The sequence below is a fragment of the Oryzias melastigma genome, linkage group LG9 (genome assembly GCF_002922805.2).
Source record: "Oryzias melastigma strain HK-1 linkage group LG9, ASM292280v2, whole genome shotgun sequence".
Lineage (NCBI taxonomy): Eukaryota > Metazoa > Chordata > Actinopteri > Beloniformes > Adrianichthyidae > Oryzias > Oryzias melastigma.
Window position 1 is genome coordinate 24421989 of NC_050520.1, and position 26667 is coordinate 24448655.

The 26667-nt window shown below is 37.3% G+C and overlaps 2 protein-coding genes across 2 annotated transcripts in view; one reads left to right on the plus strand and one right to left on the minus strand.

The window, feature by feature from the left end:
* Positions 1 to 660: 660 nt before the first annotated feature.
* LOC112148786 (rabphilin-3A) lies at positions 661 to 23072 on the minus strand. Its single transcript, XM_024276135.2, has 19 exons — positions 22591 to 23072; positions 13812 to 13892; positions 13702 to 13713; positions 13470 to 13595; positions 13261 to 13390; positions 13072 to 13155; positions 12832 to 12997; positions 12685 to 12741; positions 7235 to 7402; positions 7006 to 7167; positions 5547 to 5626; positions 5338 to 5412; positions 4195 to 4304; positions 3932 to 4058; positions 3791 to 3847; positions 3546 to 3700; positions 3391 to 3472; positions 3213 to 3309; positions 661 to 2430 (listed from the first exon to the last, which is right to left on the minus strand). Exons 2-19 carry the CDS (start codon positions 13883 to 13885, stop codon positions 2300 to 2302), a joined length of 1893 nt encoding a protein of 630 aa, XP_024131903.1. The 5' UTR covers positions 13886 to 13892; positions 22591 to 23072; the 3' UTR covers positions 661 to 2299.
* Positions 23073 to 23547: 475 nt separating this feature from the next.
* The window catches only part of vps33a (VPS33A core subunit of CORVET and HOPS complexes), a 9440-nt gene continuing 6320 nt past the window's right edge, over positions 23548 to 26667 (plus strand). The window contains exons 1-7 of the mRNA XM_024276184.2: positions 23548 to 23566; positions 23779 to 23909; positions 24127 to 24192; positions 24287 to 24414; positions 24509 to 24695; positions 25368 to 25484; positions 25583 to 25757. Coding sequence (XP_024131952.1) covers positions 23808 to 23909; positions 24127 to 24192; positions 24287 to 24414; positions 24509 to 24695; positions 25368 to 25484; positions 25583 to 25757 — 775 coding nt within the window. The 5' untranslated portion in view covers positions 23548 to 23566; positions 23779 to 23807. The remainder of the gene's footprint in view (positions 23567 to 23778; positions 23910 to 24126; positions 24193 to 24286; positions 24415 to 24508; positions 24696 to 25367; positions 25485 to 25582; positions 25758 to 26667) is intronic.

Consider the following 26667-nt stretch of genomic DNA (forward strand, 5'->3'; position numbering starts at 1 on the left):
TGAGTCTGATAGGGCAAAAGTTCCTTCATTCAGTAATTCATCTTCTAAACCCGTGCCAGAGCATAACCCAGCTACTTCTACGCGAAGTGCAGAAGTTTTCAAATAAAACAAAATCTTAGCCCAGCACTTGATCAATAACTTTTCTTTTACACCCTCAAGGCTTGGCTGGAAACATCTGCGTTACTCATTTAAAGGTTTGCTGCATCATTCATTGTGAAACGCCTCACTGAAGTCCACCTGAGTTTGCAACAAAATGTTTATAGGCTGATCAAGCTGGAAAAGTTTTTTGTTATCCAGAAAGACTTAAAACAGTTTGAACAACCAATCACTGCAGAATCAGTAAATGTGTGTTTTTTGTTCTATATTTAAGTTACTAAGTTTAAACATAATATAAAATCCAAGTATTTAAGTGATAAAAAAAAATTAAGCTGTTTCCATGATTTGATTTTTCTTAGGCTAGATAGGGCTGCATTGTGGTGTAATGTTTAGCAGTTTCACCTCACAGTGAAAAGCTCCTGGTTCAAATCCCTGCTGAGACCGTCTGTGTGGACTCAAAAATTGATACATCAGGTTCTGAAAATAGATGGATGAATTTTTCTTTTCCTCATTAGTGCTATAATCAGCACTATAATACGTCTGAAAAAAGTTACCAACAAAATGTTTGTGCTTTTTTTCCATCAGGTTTTATTGGTCTGTGTAAACTCTCTGCAAAATCTTCACATGCATTTGCAATCATACGTACTTCAATTGCATGCACTATGTACAAATACAGAGATTAAGGAACATTCCACTGAACTTGCAGAACCGAGTAGAAGACAGATATAACTTTAGCTCAGAGAGAAGCCTGTTCTTTTAAACATCAACTGATGAGCATGATGCCATTGTGACTTACACAGCCTACTGTTAAAGTGCCTACATTACTGCTAAATGGAGGCAGAGTGGCTTCATGAAGAAAACATACTGGAGAAATCTGAATGTTCAAGCACAGAACCTGACAGGATTTCACTTGATCTGCTGAGATTTAGTCATTTCTGTTGATGCTAACCGATTTATTCATATTATAACATAGTTATTATCATAGTCGTGCAGAATATGACTTTCGTACAGAATATAAAGTATCAGTAGGAATGTTAGTGGGGAAGTAGTGTAAACATTAATGGAAATACAACAGCATTTATTTCTTACAAAGTATATGTATATATATATATCTTGACTCACAAGACATTTCATGCATAGGATCTTTTGTGTTTTGTCTGTTTTGACATTGGAAAAAAGTTGCACACAGTTGTATAAATTTGAGGTCATTCCACTTTGTAAGGTGTGCTTCCCTTGGTCTGCAGTGATTAGTGAACAAGCACACACAGATGATTAAAGGTGTGGCAGACGGAAAAAACGGGCTCTGCTTTGTGCAAAGGGTACGTCGGGGTAAAAGCGGGCCGTTACGGCCCCAGGCACACGAAATTCACGAGCACGGTGCATGCAGGTAAAAGCTGCACATACTTTAGACATAACTGGTTTACCTGCAGCAAACTTGACTGTGTGCATTCACTGTAAACTCTGAAGTACAAAACCTATTCTCTGCAGCAGGTTCAAGTCTCTTTAGTTTTTTTTCATTGTAACTGCAAAAATAAATTGGAAAAAAAAAAATCGCATCACGTTTCACTTTTCAGTTATTGATATTTTCCCATCAACCTAAAATATTCACAGTTTGAGTCACATTACTTAAAAAAAACTCCTTTGAGACCATACACGTGTGCTATAATATTTTGAAATAACAACATAACAGCATCTATTTTACGTCCCACTTACATCAGATCTCTACCCTAACCTGAGCAATGTATCAATATGTAAACATTTCTTCATGAAATTATACATAGTGTTCATTTGGTGGAGTATTTAGTAGATGTGCGAACTGACATGCTCATATATTATGCATTAAAAGTCTAAAAATGAAAATCTTAATGAACATGGGGGCTCTAAAAAGCTCGAACAAGGATTTAGAAAGTATTTGCCATAACATATTGCTTTTCTTCTTCAGTGCAACTTCTTTTTTTCTTTAATCAAGAAGTTCTTAGCTCTTTCTAACACAGGCGTGAGTTCCTTTTGCGGCAGGAGTTTCATATTCAGCTTGGATCTCGGTTCGATTCAGGATCAGCTCTGGTAAAGTAAGACAAGATGCAAACTGAAAGTGGAAGCCAAACATGAGATGATGAAATAAATCAAAAATAACTGCAGGGGAGGGAAAAGGGCCACGTGGAGTGAAGACAAACGCATCGATAAATAAGCCCGTGCTGTATGGTTAATCACTAGCAACGTGATTCTCATTATACAAGGTGTGCCAGCGCTCGATCTTCTTGTCCTTGTTCTTCAAACACTCGTACCAGTGCTTCAGCCTCTCCCCTTTGGCAGTGATTCCCAGCTGACACCCCCCTGTCAGGGAGAAAGAGATAGGTGAAGAACAGGTGGATGGACAATATAAAAATATAAATAAATAAATGTAAAAAAATTAAAACAAAAAAATAAAGAAAGAAAACCAAAAAATAAAAAAATAAAAATAATAATAAAATGAAATAAAAAAGATAAATAAAATTGAGAAAAAAATAAAAAAATATGAATAAATAAATATAAAAATATTAAAAGAAAAAAGAAAGAAGACATAAAATATAAAAAAATAAAAATATAAATGAATAAATGTAAAAAAATTAAAACAAAAAAAGAAAACACAAAAAATAAAAATAAATAAAATAAAAATAATAATAATAAAATAAAATAAAAAAGATAAATAAAATAGAGAAAAAAAAATATATAGATCAGTACATAAAAATATAAATAAATATAAATAAATAAGGCAAAAAATAAAGAAAACATAAAAAATAAAAATAAATAAAATAAAAATAATAATAAAATAAAATAGATAAATAAAATAGAGAAAAAACATCAAAAAATCTAGATATGTAAATAAAAATATAAATAAATAAATATAAAAAAATAAAGCAAAAAATAAAGAAAACATAAAAATCAAAAAATAAAAATAATAATAAAATAAAATAAAAAAAGATATATAAAATAGAGAAAAAAATAAAAATAAATAAATAAAAAATACAAAAAGCATAAAAAATAATGAAAAAAATTAAAAATTAAAAAATAAAAAGAACAGGTGGATGGTTGAGACATTCTTTTTATTTTTTTATTAAAGGAAATTGAATATTTACCAATGTAATCATTAGACTTCCCAATGTCGTAATCCCACACAGAGATATCTAACGTCTTCTTGGCCAGTTCACTGTGTTTGATGTCAAAGCTGAATTCCTAAAGTTTAATCAAATAAATTATAGCTTCAGCAAAGCACAAAGTTTTCTTATTTTTTTCAGATTAGAATTGCTTGCAAACCTCATTAAATTCAGGATTCAAAGTCCTCTTCTTGATTTGTGTTTTGCACTTCCCCTTCTTCCCCATGTCCGGCTTCAAAGATCTGCAAGAAACACGTCGAGAAGCTCATACACTCTTTGGAGTCTTCCAGATACAGTCCAGGAAGCTCTACCTACATCTTGACGTAGGGGTCGGAGTAGCCGTTAGCATCCATGGCAGCCAGGTGGACGCATCGCACAACGCCGACGATGAGGCGGTTCTGCTGCGTGCTGTACATGAGCGAGATCAAAACACGACCACGTTCCTCCACCTCCGTGCCATCTTTCCCTGCCTAAAGCAGACCGGGGTTATAAAAACATCTGCTTGAGCCTTTTAGAGGAATCTGTCACGCATGGGCATGCTTGGAAATAAAAAGTATTGCCTCATCTTCGTAGAGTGAGATCCCTCTTGCTGTTCCAGCGGTTGCAGTTTTCTTTGTCTGCAAAAAGCATCAAAGTTAGAATAAACCGAGAAGTAAGTTAAAACCTAAGAGAATGCAATGACTTTTGAGCGTCTGACTCACAGGCACAACCCTCTCAAGACACACGTTGAAGTTTTTCTTTGTGTTCATCTTCAGTTTCTTTAGTGCCACTCGAGTTTCCCCGATAAACTCGTTGTGCCCAAACTTGTCTTCATCGCAGACAGAGACCCTGTAGAAACAAAAAAAAAAAGAAGTATAATTACATGTGTTGATAAATCTGCCACACTTAGATGATGTTTAAGGTATGACAGCCGTGCATTTGGTTGGGGGTTTTCAGACCCAACTATCTTAACTAGTCAACCCACCGGAGAGTCTTGCGCTGCATGTCATCCTCTGTCAGGCCGTGATAGGTGAGTGTTTCATTCCACACTGGGTTACGAGTGTTCCTCAAAGTCTTTGTGCGCAACTTGTTAGACTATCAAAGGTCAAAGAGAAAACAAAAATAGAAGAATACTATTAAGATTCCATGTGCATTTTGGAGGTTTCAACCCACCACTAGATGTCAGCCATGAGTAGGAAGAGAGAATCATCATCTACCCAAAAGACTCTTCATATGTATGGAGGGATTTTTGTGCCACCATATTGGAAAACAAAAGTCATAGTTTTGGGATCAAAATGTCTTAAATTGCAATAAAAATGTAAAGTTTTATGAAATAAAGGCATAATTTGCAAATGAAAATATTAAATATTTGCTTTTAAAATATATTTTTTGTGTTTGAAACACAAATGTTTGTCTCTGATCTTGCTTTCTCCCTATCTTTGATTTTGTGTTCATTAGTTTCAGTTGAGTGTAACATTTGTGCCTCCAAACAGCCTGCTGATTGGTCAAGAAGATTCTATCCAATCAAATCGCCATATTTATCCAGCATGGTGTCTGCTACTGAGGCTTAAAGCCGAGCAGGCTATTTAACCCCTTGGCAGAAGAAAAAATAATTATTAATCATTTAAAAAATACTTTCTTTTAGCATTGATTCAATTTTATTTCATCAGATTTGTGAATTTAAGATCCTGGACGAACAGAACTGATACAAAGTCCAAAGTCTGAGTCCGTCTGCGTAGAAGAACCGTCAAGGCTAGGCAGAGTCGCTTGATTAGATAGAATCTAGACCAATCAGCTTGAGCCCTCCTCTTTGTGATTGGCTGTTTGGTGTGGCACGTTTATTACACTAAACTCATTAAAAACTAAATCTAAGATAAGGAGAAAGTGAGATGAGAGAAAACACACCAAAAAAGCAAAACAATTTTTTTAAAGCAAATAATTAATATTTTTATTTGCAAATTATGCCATTTTATTTCTAAAAAATTATACTTTGTTTACAATTAAGGAAATTGTTGATTTTTTTTAGAATATGGTGGCACAAAAATCACTCCACACATACGTTCTTGATCCAAAATGGAGAGTTAAAGCATTTACTTAAAGTTATGAATATTTCCTTGGTGACACATACCTTACTAGCCCCTGGCAGCAGATGAAGCTTCACATAAGGGTCTGCCAATCCATTTGAGTCCATGGGCTTCAGTCCCTGAGGAGAGAAAGAGCATCACAATTAGATCAAAGGCAGTAGGGAGCAATTATCAGATGAAATGCAGTTGAAAGGTTTTGGAATATGGAACCAGTCGGCTGAAGCGATCCGTTTGTGAGAGGAAACGGTGGTACCTTTGCTTTGAGGATGCTGCAGTGGAGGCTGTTGCTCTCCTGTTCGTAGAGCAGGCCGAACTCCAGCGAACCCAACGTGGCTGAAAGAGACCCAGACCGGCCGTTACATGAGACTACAAGCCGGCTCCTGAATAATTAAGAGTTTGAAAACTATAAATTATCCTCTTGTGATTAAAATAAAGACTGAATAACAGAGTCAACAAAAAGTCTTGACTCATAAAACATTCACAGCTCTCTATTTGTCTTCAATAAAAAGCAGGAAAAACTAAAAAGCCAATGAGCTGTTTCTTTTAGCAGAAATACAGAGCCTAGACAAACTTAAAAAAATGTAGTGGAAGGTAATATTCCATTTTATTTAAAGTAACCCAATATTTGGAAAGAACAAAGTGGTTTGAAAATATAAAAGTTTACTGTTTTAAATAGTATTATCATAATGATTTGTCATTAATGATTTACATGTAATAGTATAAATTATTAAGGATTATAAAATTAATTTCTAGTCTAAAGCCTGGAAACATGTAATACAATCAACATGATATAAACTTTACCAAGGAATTTTTATTATTGGCCAGCTATTGATTGGTTGATTGATCTAGTATATTTAAGAAAAATTTGTGGACAATAAAAGATAAAAAAAATTTCAAACTCATTAGAAAAATAATGAAAGACTCAAAGTCACATATAACTCGTGATTATTGACTAAAGTCAAGTAGAGTTTGATTGATTCCTTAAAAAGGAGTGTGAAGAACCAAACTTATATATAATATATATAATATTTCATTGTATAGTTTTGCATCTTTTGAATCCAGTTCTGAAAAGATCAAGTGAAGATCTTTGAAATAAAAAAAGTCGAGTGCTTACTGATTAATCTAAGACTATTAAATGCGTTCCAATTCTATCTACCGTAATACCGATTAATCTAATTACAGATGGATGTTTTCATTATCATTTCTTTACAGAGAACAGGTTCAATAGATGCTGTGAGTTCCTTCTTTTTACACCAGAAAACACTTCCTTCTCTGGAAGTCTTCTGGCTTCTTTTTTTCATTTTCAGATATTAAGACTTTATTTATTTACATCAAATGAAATGTGATTTTCCTGAGAGAGGATGAATCCCATTCTGGTGGGGCTGATTGTAAAGAACACAGATGTGTTGAATCCTTTTCTCCACAATGAACGTGGATTTATGAAAGAAAGGAGAAAATAACATAATAGAAATTTGAAAAGCTTTTATATCCCAGATCATTTGCATAATGTTCTACTCCTCAGATATATTTTCATCAGGAATCCTTTATAGATTTGCATACCGTCTGCACATTTACGCCAATAGAGACTCTGTTAAAGTAAAAGTTTAATATTAATTTTTTATGCTGACAAATTTATCAAGAGCTCTATAAAATGAAGCAAATGTAAATCATCCACCTTACTTTTGGAAAGGAGGAGCAGATGGTGTACTCACTGGCTTCATCAGAGTCGTAGTCGTTCACCTCTTCCTCCTCCTCAGCAGGGGGGGCTTGTTGACGGGGGGTGTGAGAGCCGTAGGGAGTGGGCTGCCTCCTGTCAAGAGAGGATCTCTGCTCTGGAGGAGCTCCAGAGGAGTAAGCGTCTCCTGCCACAGGACCTTCAACAACACCTTCAAGTTAACTTTTTACAGCATGAGCTCAGGACTGTTTCCAAACTAGTCTCACCTTGCTGAGCAGAAGGCGGCTGTCTTGAGCTCTGGACAGGTACCATCTTCTTCATGACCACTGGACTTCCCTGACCGAGCTCCTCAGGGCCAGCCCCGCCCGTGGCCATGCGCACAGATGGTTTAGGGGCCACAGGTGGGTAACCAGCCCGGCCTTGTGACTCTGCAGCTAAAATTAGGCATGAATGAATTAAAACCACAAACATACACAAGAGATGCATAATCACTTGGCTCAAGGCCTTCACTGCAGTACACTTAGCAATACAGCACGGTCTCTGGATGATGCGGCTTTTATGTTGTAAAAGGCGTTGACCTACATACGAGCTGTGGCAGCTGACACCTCTACAAGCAGCGGTATGTAGTCCGCCTGCCAGGGAAACCTCCCTTTTATGGGGGATCACATTGCAAAGGTAATCACGCAACAAATATGAAATTAGGCCGTCATGCCAGCACCACCTGGAGACTCATTCCACGTCACAGCATGCAGCCTCTGACTGTTTAATTGAGACTCTCCTCCCTCTTTGGTTTTAGCAGCGGGGTGCACCCCTAAAATTCATTTAAAAAAAGCGTTTGGAATGGAGGCAGAAAACTATGATAATCCTAATAGAATGAATAAAACCCAACCATTAAGTCATATTGACAGTCAGAGTGAACTTTCAAATGAAAACAGTTAATTTTCTGTGTCAAACAAAAACTTCACGATCCATGGCGCCTCTTTTATTATCATAGCAACTAGAAATAACCTCCTTTACCATCAAAATATTTGAAAGGATCCGTCAAGGTTTTTAGGCTTTTGTTTTATTCTCTCACAACTTTATGCCAATAAATGTGTGCCTCGTAGACTAGAATTAATGGATTTCTGGCAGAGTTTGATCTATGCTGAGAATCACCTTCAATACTGATAAAAGGTTTGAAAATGCTGAATAAGAACCATCATTCAATAACCACCCTTTCAGTTCAATCACAAAGGTGCACAGCCTTGTAAATATGACTCACAGGAAAACGCAATCATTCTTTAGATCATTAGTACTCATTTGTACAGATCATGGCCACTCCTGTCAAGAACCAATGATATAAGACCAAAAATGGTGGCAGAAACTTTAGAGGTGTAAACACTTTGGTTATTTCTTTAACCCAATTCACTGGTTTTTCATATCAGGATATATTTTAGGTTACCTATGGAGCAATACTAATTTTGGGGGTTTCATTTGAACCCAATTCATTATTTATTTTTTATTTTTTTATTTTTTCTGAGTTAAAATAACTCAGCAAAAATTTAGTCCCTCTATAATATTGGAGTAGGTTATGAACAACCCCACTAGAAAATAGATTCACCACGATTTATGTATCTGTAATTCTTGATTTGAGTGCATGTATTTCTTGATTTGTGCATAATTTTGGATTTGTGCATGCATTTTCTTGCTTTATATCTCATACAATGCATTTTGTGCACAAGTACACAAATTACAAAATTAAAAAAAGTACAAAATATAATTTACACATGCACAAATTAAAATTACAACAGTTTGAAACTAATTACACACACAAATCTTTAGAAATTACACACAAATCGTTTGTTATGCACACACAAAACCTCAGTTACGCACAAATCTGGGGTGAAACTATTTTGACATCTCAATGCTGCTAGAATGCAGGGTCATCAGAGTTTTTTGTAACAGCCGCTTTGAACTTAGTTTATAAATATTTTCTGGCGAAACGTGACATTCTCCCACTTTCTTAAACAGATATGCCCGATCATTCATATAAAAAGTCAAAATATGGGTTTTTAAAACACTCAACACTAACAGTGGGATGAAAAAAACCAAGAAACATTGCTAAAAAAGTAAACCAGAATACAAACCCTTACAACTTCCACACTCATAGAACCAGCTCAGTTTTTAAAAAAAATAAATGCAATTCTGAGTAAAAAATATTTAAGTTTATGCTATTAAATCAAAATCTGACTCACACAGAAAATGCATTTTGTCCCAACAAGCTGCTGTTTATATGGATGCAGTTTAATGGCATAGAGAGGAAGAAGCAGCGCTCCACAATCCCTGACAAAATAAAAATCGTCTTGTCTAATCCAGCAGTCCTCAGAAGTTTAGAAGCCCCAACAGAATTAGTGAAAAATTTGGCAAGTCTTTGACAAATACGGCTGATGAAGCAAAATTTTTTTGCTACATAGCAATCAGGAGAAGCCATTTATTATCACATAATTATATGTGCCCTAAATACATAATTATGATAATGAAATCCCCAAAATGATTAATGTGTCTCATTGGAGAAGGGCAGTCTAAGGGCTGAAGGGGAAGAATATGTTTTAATTACAGCGCAGGGGAAGAGTGTGGGCATTTTTACTGAGCGAGCTAAGGGACAAAACGATAGGATATTAATTGAGAACAAATAGCAGATGTGATCAAATAGTGGATAAAAGCGAAAAGATAAAGTACAAATGCTCTGCAAAACAATAGCAGTAAAAGCTTGGACTTTACTTGTAGTGGTATAGCCTTATCATGAGCGTGCTCAAGTTAAATGAGGGAAGGGACTAAAGCCTTCACTGAGTGAATATAAAGAGTGACAGAATTCAGTGCACTCTGGAGCCTAAGCATGCCTTTATTTGCCTTTAGCTGTATATGAAAACAACTGCATTACTGCATAGACACTAACATAGTTACATAATACCCACTTTCATATAAAAATGATAGACAAATTGCAAGTTTTAGGAAGTTTACATCAAATTGCAGTCATGACTCAAATCAAACATTTACAAATTTGTTGTTTAAAGACCCACTCCGATCATCTATTTTAAAAGCGTTCCCAGTTTTTTTTTTTTTTTTTTTTTAAGATTATGCTATTTTTAGTCAAAATCAACATAGTTTCTGCAGAGCGGCAGGGGTTCGTTAGAAATTCACCTCTGAAACGGAGTAAGGCCTCTCCTACTTCCCATCATCCATCTGTTTACCCTCTCTCCCGCTAGCTTACAGCCCCTCACACCCCCAACCTAACATTGGCGGTGCAACAAAAATGGCGAGCAGTCATACAGTTTTGAGCAGTTTGTACTTAACAACTACAAGCTGCACAACAATATGATTAAATAAATGTTTAGAAATGCAATTTTAAGCTTATTTTGTTTATATGTGTCCTCCATCATGAGAAAAATATGTTTTCATTGGAGTGGCTCTTTAAATTGCAAGCAAAACCACAGCAGAAAATAAAGTTATGCATCCACTTTGAAAGCTTTAAAAACCTTCAAAGACATCCACTTTCTTCATTCAACAAACTGCTCATCTTGCAGACTTTCATTACAAAACGAGGATGAAAGTGTGTGAACTCATTCATGAAGCTCCAGCTCTGCTCAGATTGAAAATATTAAGCTCGACGACATTCACACAAGTGGAACATTCAACTTTAATCTCCAATAAAATGGTAATTGACCACATGTGACATGTTTGATTGTAATTAGAATCTGTGGATAAATATTCATTGAGTTTCACAGCTCTTGTGAGACTCTGCACATTTCTCCACTGACTCAGCTGCAGCAGCTGAGTCACTCTCACCAAACAGACGCCAAAAGATGGAGAAGACATTGACCAGCTTTATGAACAAGAAGACCAATATTAGGTGTTTTTAATAGATACATTTTATAATACTATTACAGATATGAAAAGGATTTATTTACATGATTTAGCGACTTTACTATTTCCTCCATAATTTAATCTTGGTTGTATTGAAACATAAGTAATATGCTTTTGTCTGATCATTTAAATCAGGGATGGGCAAACTTTCATGCGACTTAAAGGGTTTTAAAGTTGGGCCGGACCAGGACCAGATTTGTGACTTTTTTGGTAATTCACCTTGTAAAAGAAATAAATAACACATCATCTGGATGAAAACATGCCTTAAAGGGGTCATACCATGATTTTGTGAAGTATTTCAGAGTAAACTATATCCATCATTTTTCATGTTGATCTGAAGCCTCAGCCTGAAAATATTCTCTGGGGGTGGGCGTGGCTTTTGGAGCTGAGCGGACCCGCTCCATCGTGGGCACACAGCCCCCCTCCCTGTCTGATTATGGTTGCTCTGTGTCTCGATTGTCATCGCCGCTGCTACAGCAGTATCGTTTTGAGCTGGATGTCAGCTCGGACGAGGAAGTGAAAAGCTTTGTAGATTTATAATCCGCAGCTGTGGTCAAATGAGCCGCCATTTGCATTTCTGTGGTCACGTCAAGAAGCTCCGTAGAGTTTGGTGGAGTTCTTCCGGAGCTCTCGTGACGCATGCAAGGTTCATTAATTCAAATGGAGTTTTTCTGCAACGGTTTGATTGACAGCGATTTGAGAGGGGAAATACTCAGAAATGCAGAAGGAAAAAGATTTCTTATTATATTTGCTCTCTTTGATAAGAAAAATGCCACATATACATGCTAAAAACTCAAAAAACATGATTTTCATTGGAGGGGGACTTTAAAGGTTAACTAAGAAATGCGTGAATGGATCAAAATACCACTTTGGAGTTATTTATAGTGAGGAATGAACAGTATAATACACTTAAAAGCTCAAAAAGTTGTTTTTTCATGGTATGGTCCTTTTAATGTTGATTGAAAATTACTTTAAAACAAATTATTTAGGGATTCTTATTTCAAAACTGTGGTTTTTGTTCTTATTGTAGTGCCATTTTCACCAATTGGTCCATTTTTTTGTAGTTAACCATATGTGGGGAGATACCTGAACTACAGAGAAAATAAAACAGAATGGGTAAGAAAAATCGTTTATCCTAGTTTGGCGGTCCAGATTAAATAGTTTAACGGGCCGCATATGGCGACTCACCCCTAATGTAAATGGTTTGTGATAACAAAGCCCTAAAAAGTAGATAAACTTATGGGATTAAAAGGAAAATGATACTAAAAAAGTATGAAAATGATCTAAATATGCTTCACTTTGACTCCAACATTCAAACTGTCAGATGTCTAATAGTGGGAAGGTTCAGATTTATAGGATTCCCCATTTTTGATTGAGATTGTTTTTTTTCATACAAAATTAAAATAAAAAATTTAGAGGTTCATTTCTTGTCTAGTAATAAAATAAATTATTCATTTTTTTTCCTTCTGTGTTGTATGCATACCTGCCTTATTGTAATTTTTTCCTTTTTTAGGTACATTTTTCAATGTATTTTGACTTTTTTTGACAACCAGATTTGTTCAAATGTTATCAAATTTAATCCTTATGTATCGTCTCTCTTTAAGTTTTGTTTCCCGATGTTCTTTTTCCTTTCACAATTTCTTTTAATAGTATTTTGGTCCAATAACTGAACACTTCTGACCCAAACAGGCCAATTAGCACAGGATGGCGCCCCTGGGACGGCGGCCATGTTGATTTTAGAGATGCATTTCTTGGAAAAAGGGAAGCTTCATTGAGCTTACTGTATGTTATTAGCTTGTTATGGAAAACTTGCCTGAAGCCTTGCTTGAAACTTGTTGCTCTGCAACTGGAGGCTGACTCTTACTAGGACCTAGGAAGGATATAGACAGCCAGTTTAAAACAAGAAAACTTGTAAGTTTCTTGACGTAAACTTGTGATGCTTGAACAAGAGTGTTTATACCTGGTTGTGGTTGGGTGACCTTGTCCCTCTGCTCAGAGCCTACTGTCCTCTGAGGCTCCGTTTTCTTCTGGGCAGCTGCCTCCTTTGGTTTTGATAATGGCATGGGTGAAGGCAAAAAATGCTTTGGAAAACCTTTGAAAAACCAGGCACCAGACCTCTTCCACACCTAAGAACACATAAAAGATTGATGAATGACGACCTCTTTAACGTGGCTGGTTTTTTCCTAAAAGATGGGCTCACCTCCCGTTGTTCCCTGCAGATCTTGCAGAGCCAAACAGCCCGTGGTTGACTGCCACACTGCGTCCCACACTTAGTACACATGTGCTGCGAAGCAAGAAACACAAAAATAGTCACTACTTTGCACTTAAAGAGAAGTAATTATCCGAAAAACGAATCAAGAAGAGGGTTGTTTTTGGTAGAACTCACTACCTTTTTGCAGTCTTCACACACCACTGAGCTGACCCCCGGTGATCCAAGCTGCTCTCCACACAGCAAACAGCGGGACACTCCATCTCCACAAACCGTCTTCTTCATGTCGTCCAGACGGTTTATCAGGCGGCTGTAAAATTGTGCATGACATGATTGTACTTATTTTTTTCTTTTTTTTATCTCCGCTCATCACAGAAACCAGCTCTCACCCGATTCTTTCCTGCTCCATTGCCTCCATTTTCTCCGCCCGGGCAATCACACTGTTTATTATCTCCTTTTCTTCATCTGTCAGATCTGGACCGGGACCGGGACCTGGCTGCATGGTCCAGTTACCCCTGTTTTGCAAATACAATTTTACACACAAACTCACCAAGTTGAACAAAATCAACGAGTGTCCATGCATTCACACAGTGTACATTACAGTGGATTCTCTTCACTTACTGCTCTTTATCCCTGCGTCGCAGATCAGGCAGCAGAGAGGAGGATGATACGATTAAGGTTGTCGTTAATGAAAATGGTGCCAAGACAAAACTGCTCAGAAGGATACTTACTTAGCATGCATGCTTCCCTGCCTGTCGTTTGAGACCCAGCGGCCCGACCCGCCGCTCATCACTGTGTCTGTCATGCTGCGTCTGTTAGGAATACAGGAGGCAGGTATGAGTCCCCTAAAAACTCTTCAACATCAATAAAAGGTCTTTGTATTTAGAGCAGAAGCTAAAACACTTTTACTTTTCTTGTCTCTTATTCCTTTGCAGCACCTTTTTGTTGGTATTCTTGGCTAATCTAATTTTATTTAAAAGTGCCATAAAAAAAAAGGAAAAGCAGCATCTGAAATGTCCAGAAAGGGAATTATAAGTATTTTCTCCCCTTCATCTGCTAATGGTCTGTTAATTTGCATACCAAGCCTGAAAAATACCACACTGTTCTGTTGGAGAATAAACACAATACTTCTGCCAAATCTACTGTCTAATCAGCACTATCTCAGCCTGCCAAGCTTGTTGGAAGGAATCCATTCTGTGAACATAATGTATTTGAGCTCTGCAATGGTGCAAAGACAAGTTTTTTTTAAATGCAGCCCCAAAACATGTTTAGCTACAGTCAAAGTCACAGTGGCAGAGTTACATTGCTGTAAAAAGCAAAGGGAACACAGCTTTTAACGTGGTATTTCCTCCAACAGTGACAAAGGGAGGAAACTGCAGACGGTGGTCTAGATTCTTTGATTTTGTTTGTCGTTTAGAGATAGGACAAAGCAGAGCAGATCAAAGTTAAAGGAAAAAACTGCTAGTTTTTGGAATAGTAGATTCAGTAGGAATGGCTCAATTGCGATTATGGATATGGAGCGATGTGGATTTTAACGATATCTATCGCGATAAATTTCGTTATCGTTTTATTAGAACTCAGCAATGACAATTGTAGTGTGTCGATTGAAGTGTTCATAGCTGTTTTCCAGGGAGGTCTGCGGAGGCCGGTGTTGGTTTTGGTGGTGGAAGAGTTGAACACGTTCGTCACGCCGTATAGTAAAACGTTGACTCATTCAGGTCTTAAGACAGCTCTCAGCTCACTTAAAGAGTTTAAAATAAATGGCTGAAGGGAGACATGGTGCAGTGGTTTGAGAGCAAAAACGAGCTGAGCAGACTGCTAATGACCACGGCGTGAAAACGTAAGTGCATCTGATACAACAGCGCTGCAGTTCGGTGATGAGACAACAGAAACTCTGGATATTTTGCAGGTTTTCCTGCATGAAATGAAAATGACTTCAGGACGTTTTCATGGTGCAGCTGCTGCATGTCCTGAGGGACTACTAGTACTCAAAGGATACCAGTACTAGAGACCATCCTAAGAAACTAAAAGCTTCTGTTGGGCTTCAAATATCAGGAATTTTGATGAGGTAGGACGAGGTGAGTGCCTGTGCAGATCAACAAGAGCAGGAAGGCAACAGCGAGAAATGTCTGACGATGAGAAAAGAAAAGAAAAAAAAAATCAATACGTTTTACTTCAGTTTTTCACAGGAGCAAAATCCGTCACTAGTGAATCTTTGTGAGGCTGAAAATGGGGGGAAGCTAAAAGGAGAGCCTGCAGCACCGTCTTTTTTTTTATTATTTATTTTTATCCCACCTGCATTGTGCTGTGTAACACCAAGCAGGATACTTTCTGAAATTTGCAACCTGTTGTCTGTCTGCCTGTGGGATCCACAGATAACCAGCAAATTTGCTGTACTATCTTTATCCACCTCTGAATGGGGGCTTCACCCCCTCCACGCATCCTCTCATGCAGCTCACAGACAAAAGCAGAGGCACATCCATCAGGGAGCTGTCTTATTCTCCCTTTTCTTAGCAGTAGTTTGACATATGACGACACACTGACTGTACAATACTGCATATACTGTACACCTATGCTGTCAAGAGTGCCTCCCTCCCCTTTATTTCCCAAAATGATTTATCCCACTTAATGTCCTGAAGAGAAAAAGAGGGCAGTATTAAGACTTGAGCGGGGGCTTGTCCGATACGTCACTTTCAGCATCAAACAAGTAGATTTTTTTTAGGGTGGTGCAATTAGCATTCAGAGAATAGCTTGAATTATCCCAGTCTGAAGGCATATTCTCTATGAAGGGCTAAGGAACATGTATAAATTGAGTTTAAAGCCTCAGACAATTGAAAGGTACATTGTGAGCTTGTCTGAGACCAATTATAAAGGAGTCACTTTCACATAATGTCGTAGTGAACCATAACATTAGACGGGTGACATCAATGTGACCCCCCGATTGTGTCAATGAGATTATAAATGTGACAAATCTGCGTCATCTGAGACTCTGACTTCATCTTACAGTCATCACGGACGTGTTTTCTGGGCGGAAAAGATGACTCAGTCGGTCGGTGGATTCTTCTCAGGGGAGCAGCTCGATAGTCTCCTGTGTTTATTTCTGAAATGTCACAAAGCCAGGGCTGTAACGCTCACAGACGTGGCAGTCTGAAAAGAGAGCTGGTCGAGCAGCCCACGGCAGATTCTGGCGAGTAACAGACCATGTGTTCGGTGACAACAGGAAAGACCAGAGGGAGAGCATCGACATCGATCCACAGGATTTCTCTTTGTGTGAAGCCTCACACGGAAGAAAAGAAAAACAAATTACAAACCAGTGTCTCCTCTGAAGGGAAACAATCAATATCAATCTGCACCTGAACATATTCAAGGTTGTTGGCAGATATTACAACCACAGAAGACAATTTTAATCCACTGTAGGAAGCTAAATCTACCAGAATCCTTTGCTGAAACAGAATCCTTAGGCTGCATAATGTTCAGGGTTTAACAGTTTAATTTAGTCGTAATGTCTAATGTGATATTCATGACAGAAAGCTCATTTTAATCGTGATAGCTGAACATTTTTCAAACTTCTGGAAGTTGCTTGTGGATATGAGAACTGAGGAAAGAGGCAGCAAGGCTGTTCATGGAGTGATCTGACACGGATCATTATGGAAAAAGAACAACCAGTTCAGAGGGTGAGGGAGGATCGAAGTAAGCCACCGCTCTCACGTGGAGATTTGTCCACAGTGGAAAGGTTACTTTCATTTCATATCACTATCAAACCATTTGTGCTGTAAGAAGTCTTCAAAAGACCAGTTTTCAACTTTGTGATCATTGACATCTTGACAGGAAATGGAAAATCCCGGTCTTTGAGAAAATAGGTAGATATGAGGCAAAGGAGCCTTTATTTTGACAAACCTGTGTTGCTCTCTAGGACATAGTTCCTGCAGAGTGGCATAGATCAACAGAAATTCACCTCTGACTTGTTCTGACGTAGCGTAAGCCGGCCTCCATTTCCCATTATCCATCCTTTAACAATCTCTCCCTCTAGCTTACAGCCCCTCCCAATCTAACATTACAAGTACAACAAAAATTGAGAACAATATTGGAGCAATCCAGCTGTACAGTTTTAGCCAGACGCCAGCTCAGACGAGGAAAACCAAGACGTACATGGATCTAGTTGTCTATAAGTGAATGCAGCATCACAGCTACAAGCTTTATCCAAATACATTTGTCTGTTCTTGATTCACGATTTGAATAAAGAAAGGCTCGGAAATACAATTTTAAGATTAATTTTCTTAATATATGTCCTCCATCATGAAACAAAATGCTACACGAACATGTTAAAAACATCATTTTCATCTGGCCTTTAATGTTCTTTTCTTTGTGTCCTAATTGGACCTGTTTTAAATTTAATGATAGTGAATTCCAGGGCAACAATTCCCATGCCATTAGCACAATAAGGACATTTCCAAAATGGGTTAATGATGATTTGAAATCGATTGCAGCTGCACATGTAGTTTCTCTTGAATGTATCTTTTATCAGGTCTGCATTAGTATTCCAGTCACTTTGCTCAAATGAAATGTTGAGTTTTCATAAAGCTCTGTACTACCCAATCACTCACCAAAGTCCCTGCAGACTTATCTCAGCATTTTCTAATGCTATGCTGAGAAGATGGCAGAATTCATATTCATGTCAATGCAGCTTCTTCACGCTTACAAACACCTTGGAGCAGAAGTACGCTTTTCCTTGGGTCATCTGAACCTTACTATAAAAATAGTTGTTTCCCCATACAGGAGCCTTGCAGTCCCTATGCCATTTTTCACAAAAAAAAAAAAATTGTGAACCGAGTAATTAAAACTGACCTTAACTGAAAGTGGAACACTCCATCATTTTAAATCAGATGTTAAATGAAAAATGTTACCAATGAAAACCCTGTTTTTGGTGTTTTTAACATGTTCTTGTGGCATTGTTCTTATGATGGAGGACATATGTAAAGAAAATTAATCTCAGAACTGTGTTTCTGAGTATTTCTTTATTCAAATCGATATGAATCAGTAGCAGAAGAAATTATGAAAAAAGTTTCTAGCTGTGTTGTAGAAACCATAAGCTCCCTGCTTCACTCTGTTCCAATGCATTCACTTGCAGACGATTAGATTGATTGTTGTTGCACCAGTAATGCTTGACTGAGGATGTGAGGAGCTGGAAGCTAGCAAGACTGTGTGTAAACAGCTCAGTTTTGGGTGATGGGAACAGGGGCGGTGCTCCAACTACAACTAGGCAAATTTCTGACAAATTTCTGGAGCTCTGTAGAGACTATGTCATGGAAAACAACAGATTTATTTATTTATTTTGTCTAAAAACTGCATAGTTATAGCTAAAAGACCACTGGGAACAATTTTGAAATAGACCAAAAATGATCAGAGAGGGACTTTAAAACTGTAAAAAAAATTATCTAAAAGTTAATTAAAAATAGGAGAGAAAAGAAATTAGAAAAAATTAAATTGTATAAATTATTAGTTTTGTTACTTTCTATTTATTAGACTTTTCACTAAGACTTTATAATAAGATTCCTTAAAAGTTTAATTAACAAACATTATTAAAGTGTTTATAGGTTATTAGTAAGACATTTATCAGCACTATAAGCCGGATAAGGTTTATTTATACTTATTAAATTTCATTAACATCTAAAGTGAGACCATTATCTACAAAGGCTATATTAATAAACTGCTTACAAGCTTAACAAATTTATTAACTATCTTTGTCAACATTATATTGACTGTTTTGCAGCACCTCATCTAAGGTGTTACTGTCTTTTCTAGTGCAGTTTGAAGGTGATTTTTATTCTTATTAGAATTACTAAGGTATTAAACACACCAATAAAATGTATTGGATAAAATGAGATCATGTAATAGCAGCTTTTCTTCCCCACTGAGTCGTAAGTCCTTTGGATTATTATAATTTATCTTACGAAAAAAGATGAGCCAAGGTTACTTAAATGTAGCTAATAATAAAAAGCTAATTAAGAAGTCCTTTTCATAAAGGTAAAATCATGTACATTCTGCAGGCGTGCAATATAGCAGCAACTCCAGCAAACATAATTTACTACGATTCTATCATTTTGTAACACTATGCAATAGAATGTGTGAAATTCTGGCAAGTTCATTTAATAAAAGTTTTTTTTTTAGAAAAGTTGATAAAAACAAATAAAAATGTATTTGCTGTAAAAATCTTACAGTTTGTAATGTTTAAGAAAAGAACACAATAACAATTTAATCGATTAACTTTTCAATGAATTGATGTGTTCTGATCCTAAAATATATTTGTTCATTTTTGACTGACATATATCTTTAAAATTGCGCCAAATGAGAAGGTTACAAAGCAATAATGATGCATCAGTTTCAGTTCAAGTGAAGCTGAAAATAAAAACTCAGACAAAAAAAAAAAAAAAACACTTCTGTCTTTTGGATGAAATGATTCTATTAATAAAATCAAAAACTAAGCATTTAGTCTATTTTTAAGCTATAAAACATCCCTGCTATCTACACTCAGTTTATTAGGGCAGAATGTGGGAAGCATTAAAAACACGAGGAGTTCATCTGAGCCCAGATATATTGCGTATTTTTATATATCCTTCAGGAAAAACTGAGAAGCCAGTGTGGCAGTATACTGGATATATATATATATATATATAGAGAGAGAGAGAGAGAGAGAGAGAGAGAGAGAGAGAGAGAGAGAGAGCCAATCCTGGACCTGAGTGAGGCTGCGAGGCACTGCACCACATGAAGGCCTCTGCTGCAGGACGAATACATCACTCAGCATTTTTTAATTATTTACAACTCTTTGCCACATTTCCTTTCACTCCATGTAAGGTTCTCATGTGGGACATTATTTCATGAAAACTGGTTTTAAGATGCTACTCACAGACTGCGACATTCTGACTGAGACTACAGCTTGGACATTAGCCTTTTAGCTTGATTTAGTTCGGCACTGACAAATGGCTATCTGTGTTTTTATTCAGACAATGGTGCTAAGGGGAACCATCTGTTGAGCCATCTGTGAGGACTCTTCACCTCTCAGAGCAGAGGATGTTGCAGCATTTGAGATCCACACAGCTACATCCTCCGTCCAGGCATGACTCCAGGTCCTGCCTCGCCGGACAACAAACAGGAAACACCATCCACTGACCAACAAGCTCCCATGCTGGTACCTCACCATTAGTGTTGGCTCTCGTGGTTTTCATTCTAAAATCAACACGGTTCACGCTGGTTTATGATAATTTGCTGAACATTGATTTTACAGGGAAAAACAAACTTTTTTAGACCAATTTGCGTGGAGTTCAGAACCACTTTTGTCCGAGCCTACATTTATAACCACAGTGTGTCTGGAGCAGGCTGAAGGAGCACTCAGCTAAATGCACTTCAGCAACAGTCTGCATCGAGTCTCAAATTTGCCAGGCTGATTCATCCTCATACGGCCCGGAGGAAAAGAGGTGGGTCTGGCTGTTAATGCACTGGTCAGGAGTTCCCCGTAAACGTCTTCCCGTTTTGGCTCCAGGAAATACCAGATTAAGAAAAATCTCTCAGCATTTTTAAATAAGCTGCAGCTGAAGATCTATGGAGACATATGACATGGCAACATCTATACGATGAGCAAAAAAACTGTGTCTGCAGCATAGACTGTATATAAAATTTTACAGTCTATGGTCTGCAGCAGGAGGACTGTGTCCATCTGTTTTTTGCTGTTTGATATCTGACTCTCTTTTGTGCTTCTGATAAACCGGCATGTACAACACCCATGGGTGTTTTTAGGACACTGCAGTTGGCAGACGTGTCTGCTCGACAAAGTGTAACACACTGAAAAAAAGGCTTAGCTTGTAATAAAAATCAGTTTGAAGGTTCATCAATACGATTACTCCAAAGCTTTAGTGCGGCTAAAACAAATGCATTATTACCTAAATAGACATGTATAAAATCTTGAGTGGGGTTCTGTTTTTCAATTTGAACTATTTTACCTTTAATGGGAACTTTTTTTAAAGGATGCATTAATTACCTTTGTCTTTTCCAATATACCACACTGCTTAGGCAGCCCTAATCACCAGTTTTCAGAGAGCCTTGAGAATCAATTCTCCTCCTTGATAATTTCAGGATAAAGCCACTCCCTTCCATTAAAGCTCTGTCACAGCAAGCAGGATTTTTCCCAGAAACACCTGCAGATATTTCAGAGTTCAGGTTTAGGTTTTTTGTGAAGAGCACAAATGAGCACGGAGCCGTGCACCTTTGCCATCTGTGGCCATGGAAACAGAACAATCAAAAGCCAAGAATTGAAGTGATCAAACGCTCTGTGTGAGCACATGCAGAACAGGTCAGCGCTGCTGTAGTTGAAAAGCCAGTATGCTTTGAGAGGAAGAATGGCGGAAGACCTGGGATTATGGGTACGGTTGCCTAGCATCCCCCAGCTTTAAATAATGCAGTCAGTGTGCAAGGCACTTACTTCATTCCTCCATGTTTTTTCTCACGTTTTCTGTAAGCAATCATGTTTCTTCAAAGCTTCACGTGACCAACCCTTTTTATTCATCACTTTCTTTCTATTTCTTTCTTTAAATGGATGAAATGATGCACAAAGAAATCCAGAGAAAAAAGGGGGGTGGTAGAGTGAGGGTGTCGTCCAGTCACTTCATCGTGGTTGCCTTTCTGAGAGGCGGCATATTACTCTTCATTCATTCTCAGTTCAAACCCCATCTCTCAAGTCTGCAGAAGGATTTGTGGAACCTAGGGGTTTTCTTTTTTGCTACCCTTCAACAGAATTACACATAAATTAGTAGTAACTGGTCCACTTATATGCTTTAGTGTGAGAAGACTTGATAACGTCACAACAAGTTGGCCACTGAATTGCCTGTGCAACAGCAGAGCTTGAGGGCTGCCCTGCCCACACCAGAATCTTTAGGCATCACTAATGTCTTTACATCATAATCTGTATGTGCATCCATCATGTTCCCCTGCAGCAATACCATGGGGCTGCAGCCACACAACCTCCCAAACAACTGACCAGGTCTGCTTCCTTTAATCAGATGTCCACCAAGCTTTGATGGGGATTTAAAGATTCGTCACACCATTAGCGGTTATAATAATTGATCATTCGGGATTAAACTTGAAACGGTGATTGGAAAATCATGCAACATTTCCAAAATGCATGAATCACCACCACTGAGTGACTGCTTTTAGTGGTGCTCTTACAACAATCAAATGCATTAGTAGTTGATTCTGTGCACATGCAGACTAATCTTCAGTCAAAGCGGCTGATGAAGACAATAAAAATGTGCTCCACCAAATTAATACGGCTATGAGGTATGTTCCCTCCAAAGGGATGATTCACGGGGCTTCTCTCCTGAATGGAGGGCTGCATTCATTCAACTTGGATGTGGAGGAAAAAAATATATATTATAACGCACTGACTCACCGGGCAAACGCATAAACCTCAAAGCAATTTCAGGGTGTTTGAAGGGAAAAAAAGAAGATCGCAAAGCCTACCAGAGGATCCAGTCGCTCCTTCTCTCTCTGGATGCTGTTAGAAAAAGATGCGGACTAGATTGGTGTGCAGCGCCTGCTGAATCTCATCAGAGTAAGTCATTGCGCATGGTGCCTGTCACTAAAACGCCTCTTTTTTTTCTTTTTTGGGGGGGTTGGAGGGGCTGTCAGAACACAGAGCGCAGCGGATCACTCCACGATGCGTGGAAACTGCTCTTCCATCCTGCGTGGAAGATGGAAAGCCCTTGGTGCCGTGGGAAGGAAACCCCTCGATCTGAAGTGATAACAGTGATACTCAAGTGGGCTGTTATCACCTGATCCAGTTGTCTATAGAACCTAAATTTATCTCCACCCAGGCAGCCATATGGCAAAGCCCCAATGGTTTGTTTTTGTGGTCTCTTTTTCCAAAATATTTTTTAAGAATTGTCTTGCTGTCATTGTATTTGTCTACTTTTGTATGATATTGCATATTAAATATATATTCTCATTATCAAAGGCTAAGACTCTTTCTATCATTTAATATAATGTTTCCAATGACATAAAAAAAATGCTGGATATTTACTCTCTGCGCAAACAAAATACAAAATATATTTGTTTTGTTATGTATAAATAGATAAAAATAGCTGGTTCCCGAGACAAATTCTCTCATAATAGCGGGCTGCGCTCGGTTGGAGCTGCATTTGTGTGCTTTGCAATGTCGGAGACACAGCGCCATCTAACGGCTATTGGGTTCACTTGAGCACAGACACTTTAATCTACCTTTAAATGTTTGCTCTTGCCGCTTATTTCTTTACATTATGATTTTAAAAATGACAAATACATATTCATAAAACTTCTCATGTAAAAAAGTGGTGTTTATATCAGTCGAGTCTGCATTTTAATCGCTTTCGATGCACAGCTGCCCCACCTACAAAATAGTGAAAGATGGCTAACGACTTGGGCTAAACCATTTCCTGTTTCGTTTGCTTCAGTCAATTGAGTAAGTCGTTGTAGCAACATGCCTATGCATTCATATTCCACAAAAATACATTTTTATGTAAATAAAATTGTATTCTATCTATTTACTTTAAAATATGTGACGTATCTATGCGTTTGTGTTTTTATTTTATTTATTTTATTTTAAGACTAGCCAGAGTTCTCTTGTTACCGTAGCCTCTTTTATCACGTGACTCAAACTTCCTTCCGGGACAGGTCACCTGATTTGTTGCTGTTGAGAAAAGATGGCTGCTCATCTGTCTTACGGAAAAGTGAATTTAAACATTTTAAGAGAAGCTGCAAGGAAAGACCTGCGGGAATTCTTGGACAAGTGTGCGGGAAGCAAGGTGACAAGACGACGTAAATGCATGTCGCATGACAATTGAACTAGTTATCGAAATATTTTCTTTCGCAGCCGAAACGTTTCCATTAAAACATGCTAATTATCAGTTTTAGCTAACACAGAAAATGTACACACTTATTTCTTGGCTCGTGTTGAATATTTTCTTTTGTCCAATTTAATGTATTACGTGTGTCATGTATTTATAATTCTGTGTTCTTTAGGCCATAGTTTGGGATGAGTATCTTACTGGACCTTTTGGACTCATAGCTCAGTACTCCCTTCTGAAGGTAAGGATAGTCAAATGTTTTATATTGTATGAAATGAATGAAGAGAAGTTAGGATGTTTCTTATAACACTTGGTTCTTTCTGCTATATTTTTAGGAACATGAGGTGGAGAAGATGTTCACCCTCAAGAGTGGGAGACTCCCCAGTGCGGATGTGAAGAATATCATCTTTTTTGTCCGTCCCAGGCTGGAGTTGATGGACATAATAGCAGAGAATGTACAGAGGTAGGTCACGAGTTTCATCATTACACTCCACAAAATAATCAGAAACACAACGCCTGTGTGTTCTGAAGATTGTTCTGGGTTGTGCACTTTTCAGTGAGGACAAGTTGCATTCATCCAGAGACTTTCACATTTTGTTCGTGCCTCGGAGGAGCATGCTCTGTGAGCAGAGACTGAAAGATCAAGGCGTGCTGGGCTCTTTTATCAATATGGATGAATATATCCTAGACCTGATTCCCTACGATGGGGATCTGCTGTCCATGGAATATGAAAGTGCTTTCAGGGTGAGTTCACATAACATCACACAGCCACAAAAGTGGAAGCACATCTTTATTGTTGTTTAGATTCACTTGTGTCATTGAAATAGTACAGGTATGGTGAAGCATTGATGCACAACTTTTAGTATCTGTTTATTTCTTCTAGAGCATGAGATTTAAACCCAGGGTATTCTAGTTCTGAACCCTATTTATATTTACAAATCTACTTTTTTATGGAGGTCTCCAGTGCAGGAAAACAGTTTATGCACACATATTATTGTTTATAATATGAAAATAACATATTTAATATATACAGACACATTCAACAAACAGATTTTTTTTAATGCACAAAGTTCAAAGATATTAAAGTACTCTCATAGTAAATTTTGTGAACTGTTACAAACAATATTTATAATTAAAAGCAGTGAAGAAAAGGGTTATAATTTACAACTCCTTACAGACGGTTAACAGATGTTGTGCATTTATTAGTATAATATTTACAAAGAGAAATAAGAATAGGTTTTCTATTTTTATTCTTTAGGAATTTAGACAGTGGAGAGGTGTGTCTTTCTACTAGTATGCATTTTTAAACCTTTAGTTATGCAGGCTTTTGCAGTGCCAAAAACTACTGGTCAAGGTTTGAGCTAAAAATTGTTTTTGCTTAAAACAATGTTTTTTTTTCTTTGAAATCTTAATCAGGAGTGCTACTTGGAAAATGACCAAACTAGCCTGTACCACACCGCCAAAGGCCTTATGACTCTACAAGCCCTTTATGGAACCATTCCTCAGATATATGGAAAAGGAGACTGTGCAAGAGTGAGTTATTTTATTCACTCTACGCATATTACTAAAACCCCTTTTAGGATCAAATCTCCTTAGTTTAACTAAGAGATGAATTTTCTGTTGATTTGCAGCATGTGGCCAACATGATGCTGAGGATGAAGAGAGAGTTTGCTGGCATTCAGAACCAGATCCTGCCCGTGTTCGACACTCTTCTGCTCTTGGACCGCAATGTTGACCTGCTCACTCCTTTGGCTACTCAGCTTACCTATGAGGGGCTCATTGATGAAATCTATGGAATAAATAATGGTCAGAAAAGGGACTCTCTTAATTACTTCATCTGCTATGTGTTCATTCTCCTCTTGCTTTCTTTTTGTCTGTATTTATAATTAAGAAGATGTTTCAAAAATTTGAGGATATTATAGCGTGGGTTAAAAAATTATTTCTAATAGATCTTTTCTTAAAAAGTCACTTAATTCATCCAATCCGTTTAGACATTTATCTTTAAAGTAATTTTTGTATTATTTCAGTGTTTTTAGTTGTTTGTATGCAAGCATGTGTGACTTTTGTTCAGTTTATGTTGTTACTTGTGAGAAAAAAATATATATATAACTAAATAAAATTGATTAGGAATAGGACTTATTATCACTGCAAAGAATTGGATCAATATAATTTTATTTGCAAATTCACGTTTAAATTACATTTCTATTGATTTCTTAAATCCATCCATCCATCCATCTTCTTGACCGCTTTGTCCCGTTCGGGGTCGCGCGGTGCCGGAGCCTATCCCGGCTACTGAAGGGCGAAGGCGGGGTACACCCTGGACAGGTCGCCAGTCTGTCGCAGGGGTTTCTTAAATTTCTATTCAAAATAATTTTTATTGGATTTTGCAATAGGAACTTATCGAAGGTTGAACTTTTACTAATAAAATTATAGCTATAAGCTAGATAAAAATGCTTTTTTTTCCCATAAATATTACAATAGTTACTTTAAAAGGAAACTGAAGAATGGATCTGATGAGAAGATATTGTCTCTCTGAGTAACGATCTTTTTATAAATTATTAATCTATATTTTAAACTGTATTTTAAGGAAAAATGAAATGTATCGAGCTGTAAATCAAATTTTCAACTTGATTCTATTTTTGGTCTAAATTCGCCCAGCTTTGTTGCATCCAGGATTTAAGGATAATTTTATTATCAGATCTATAACTGATCCTAT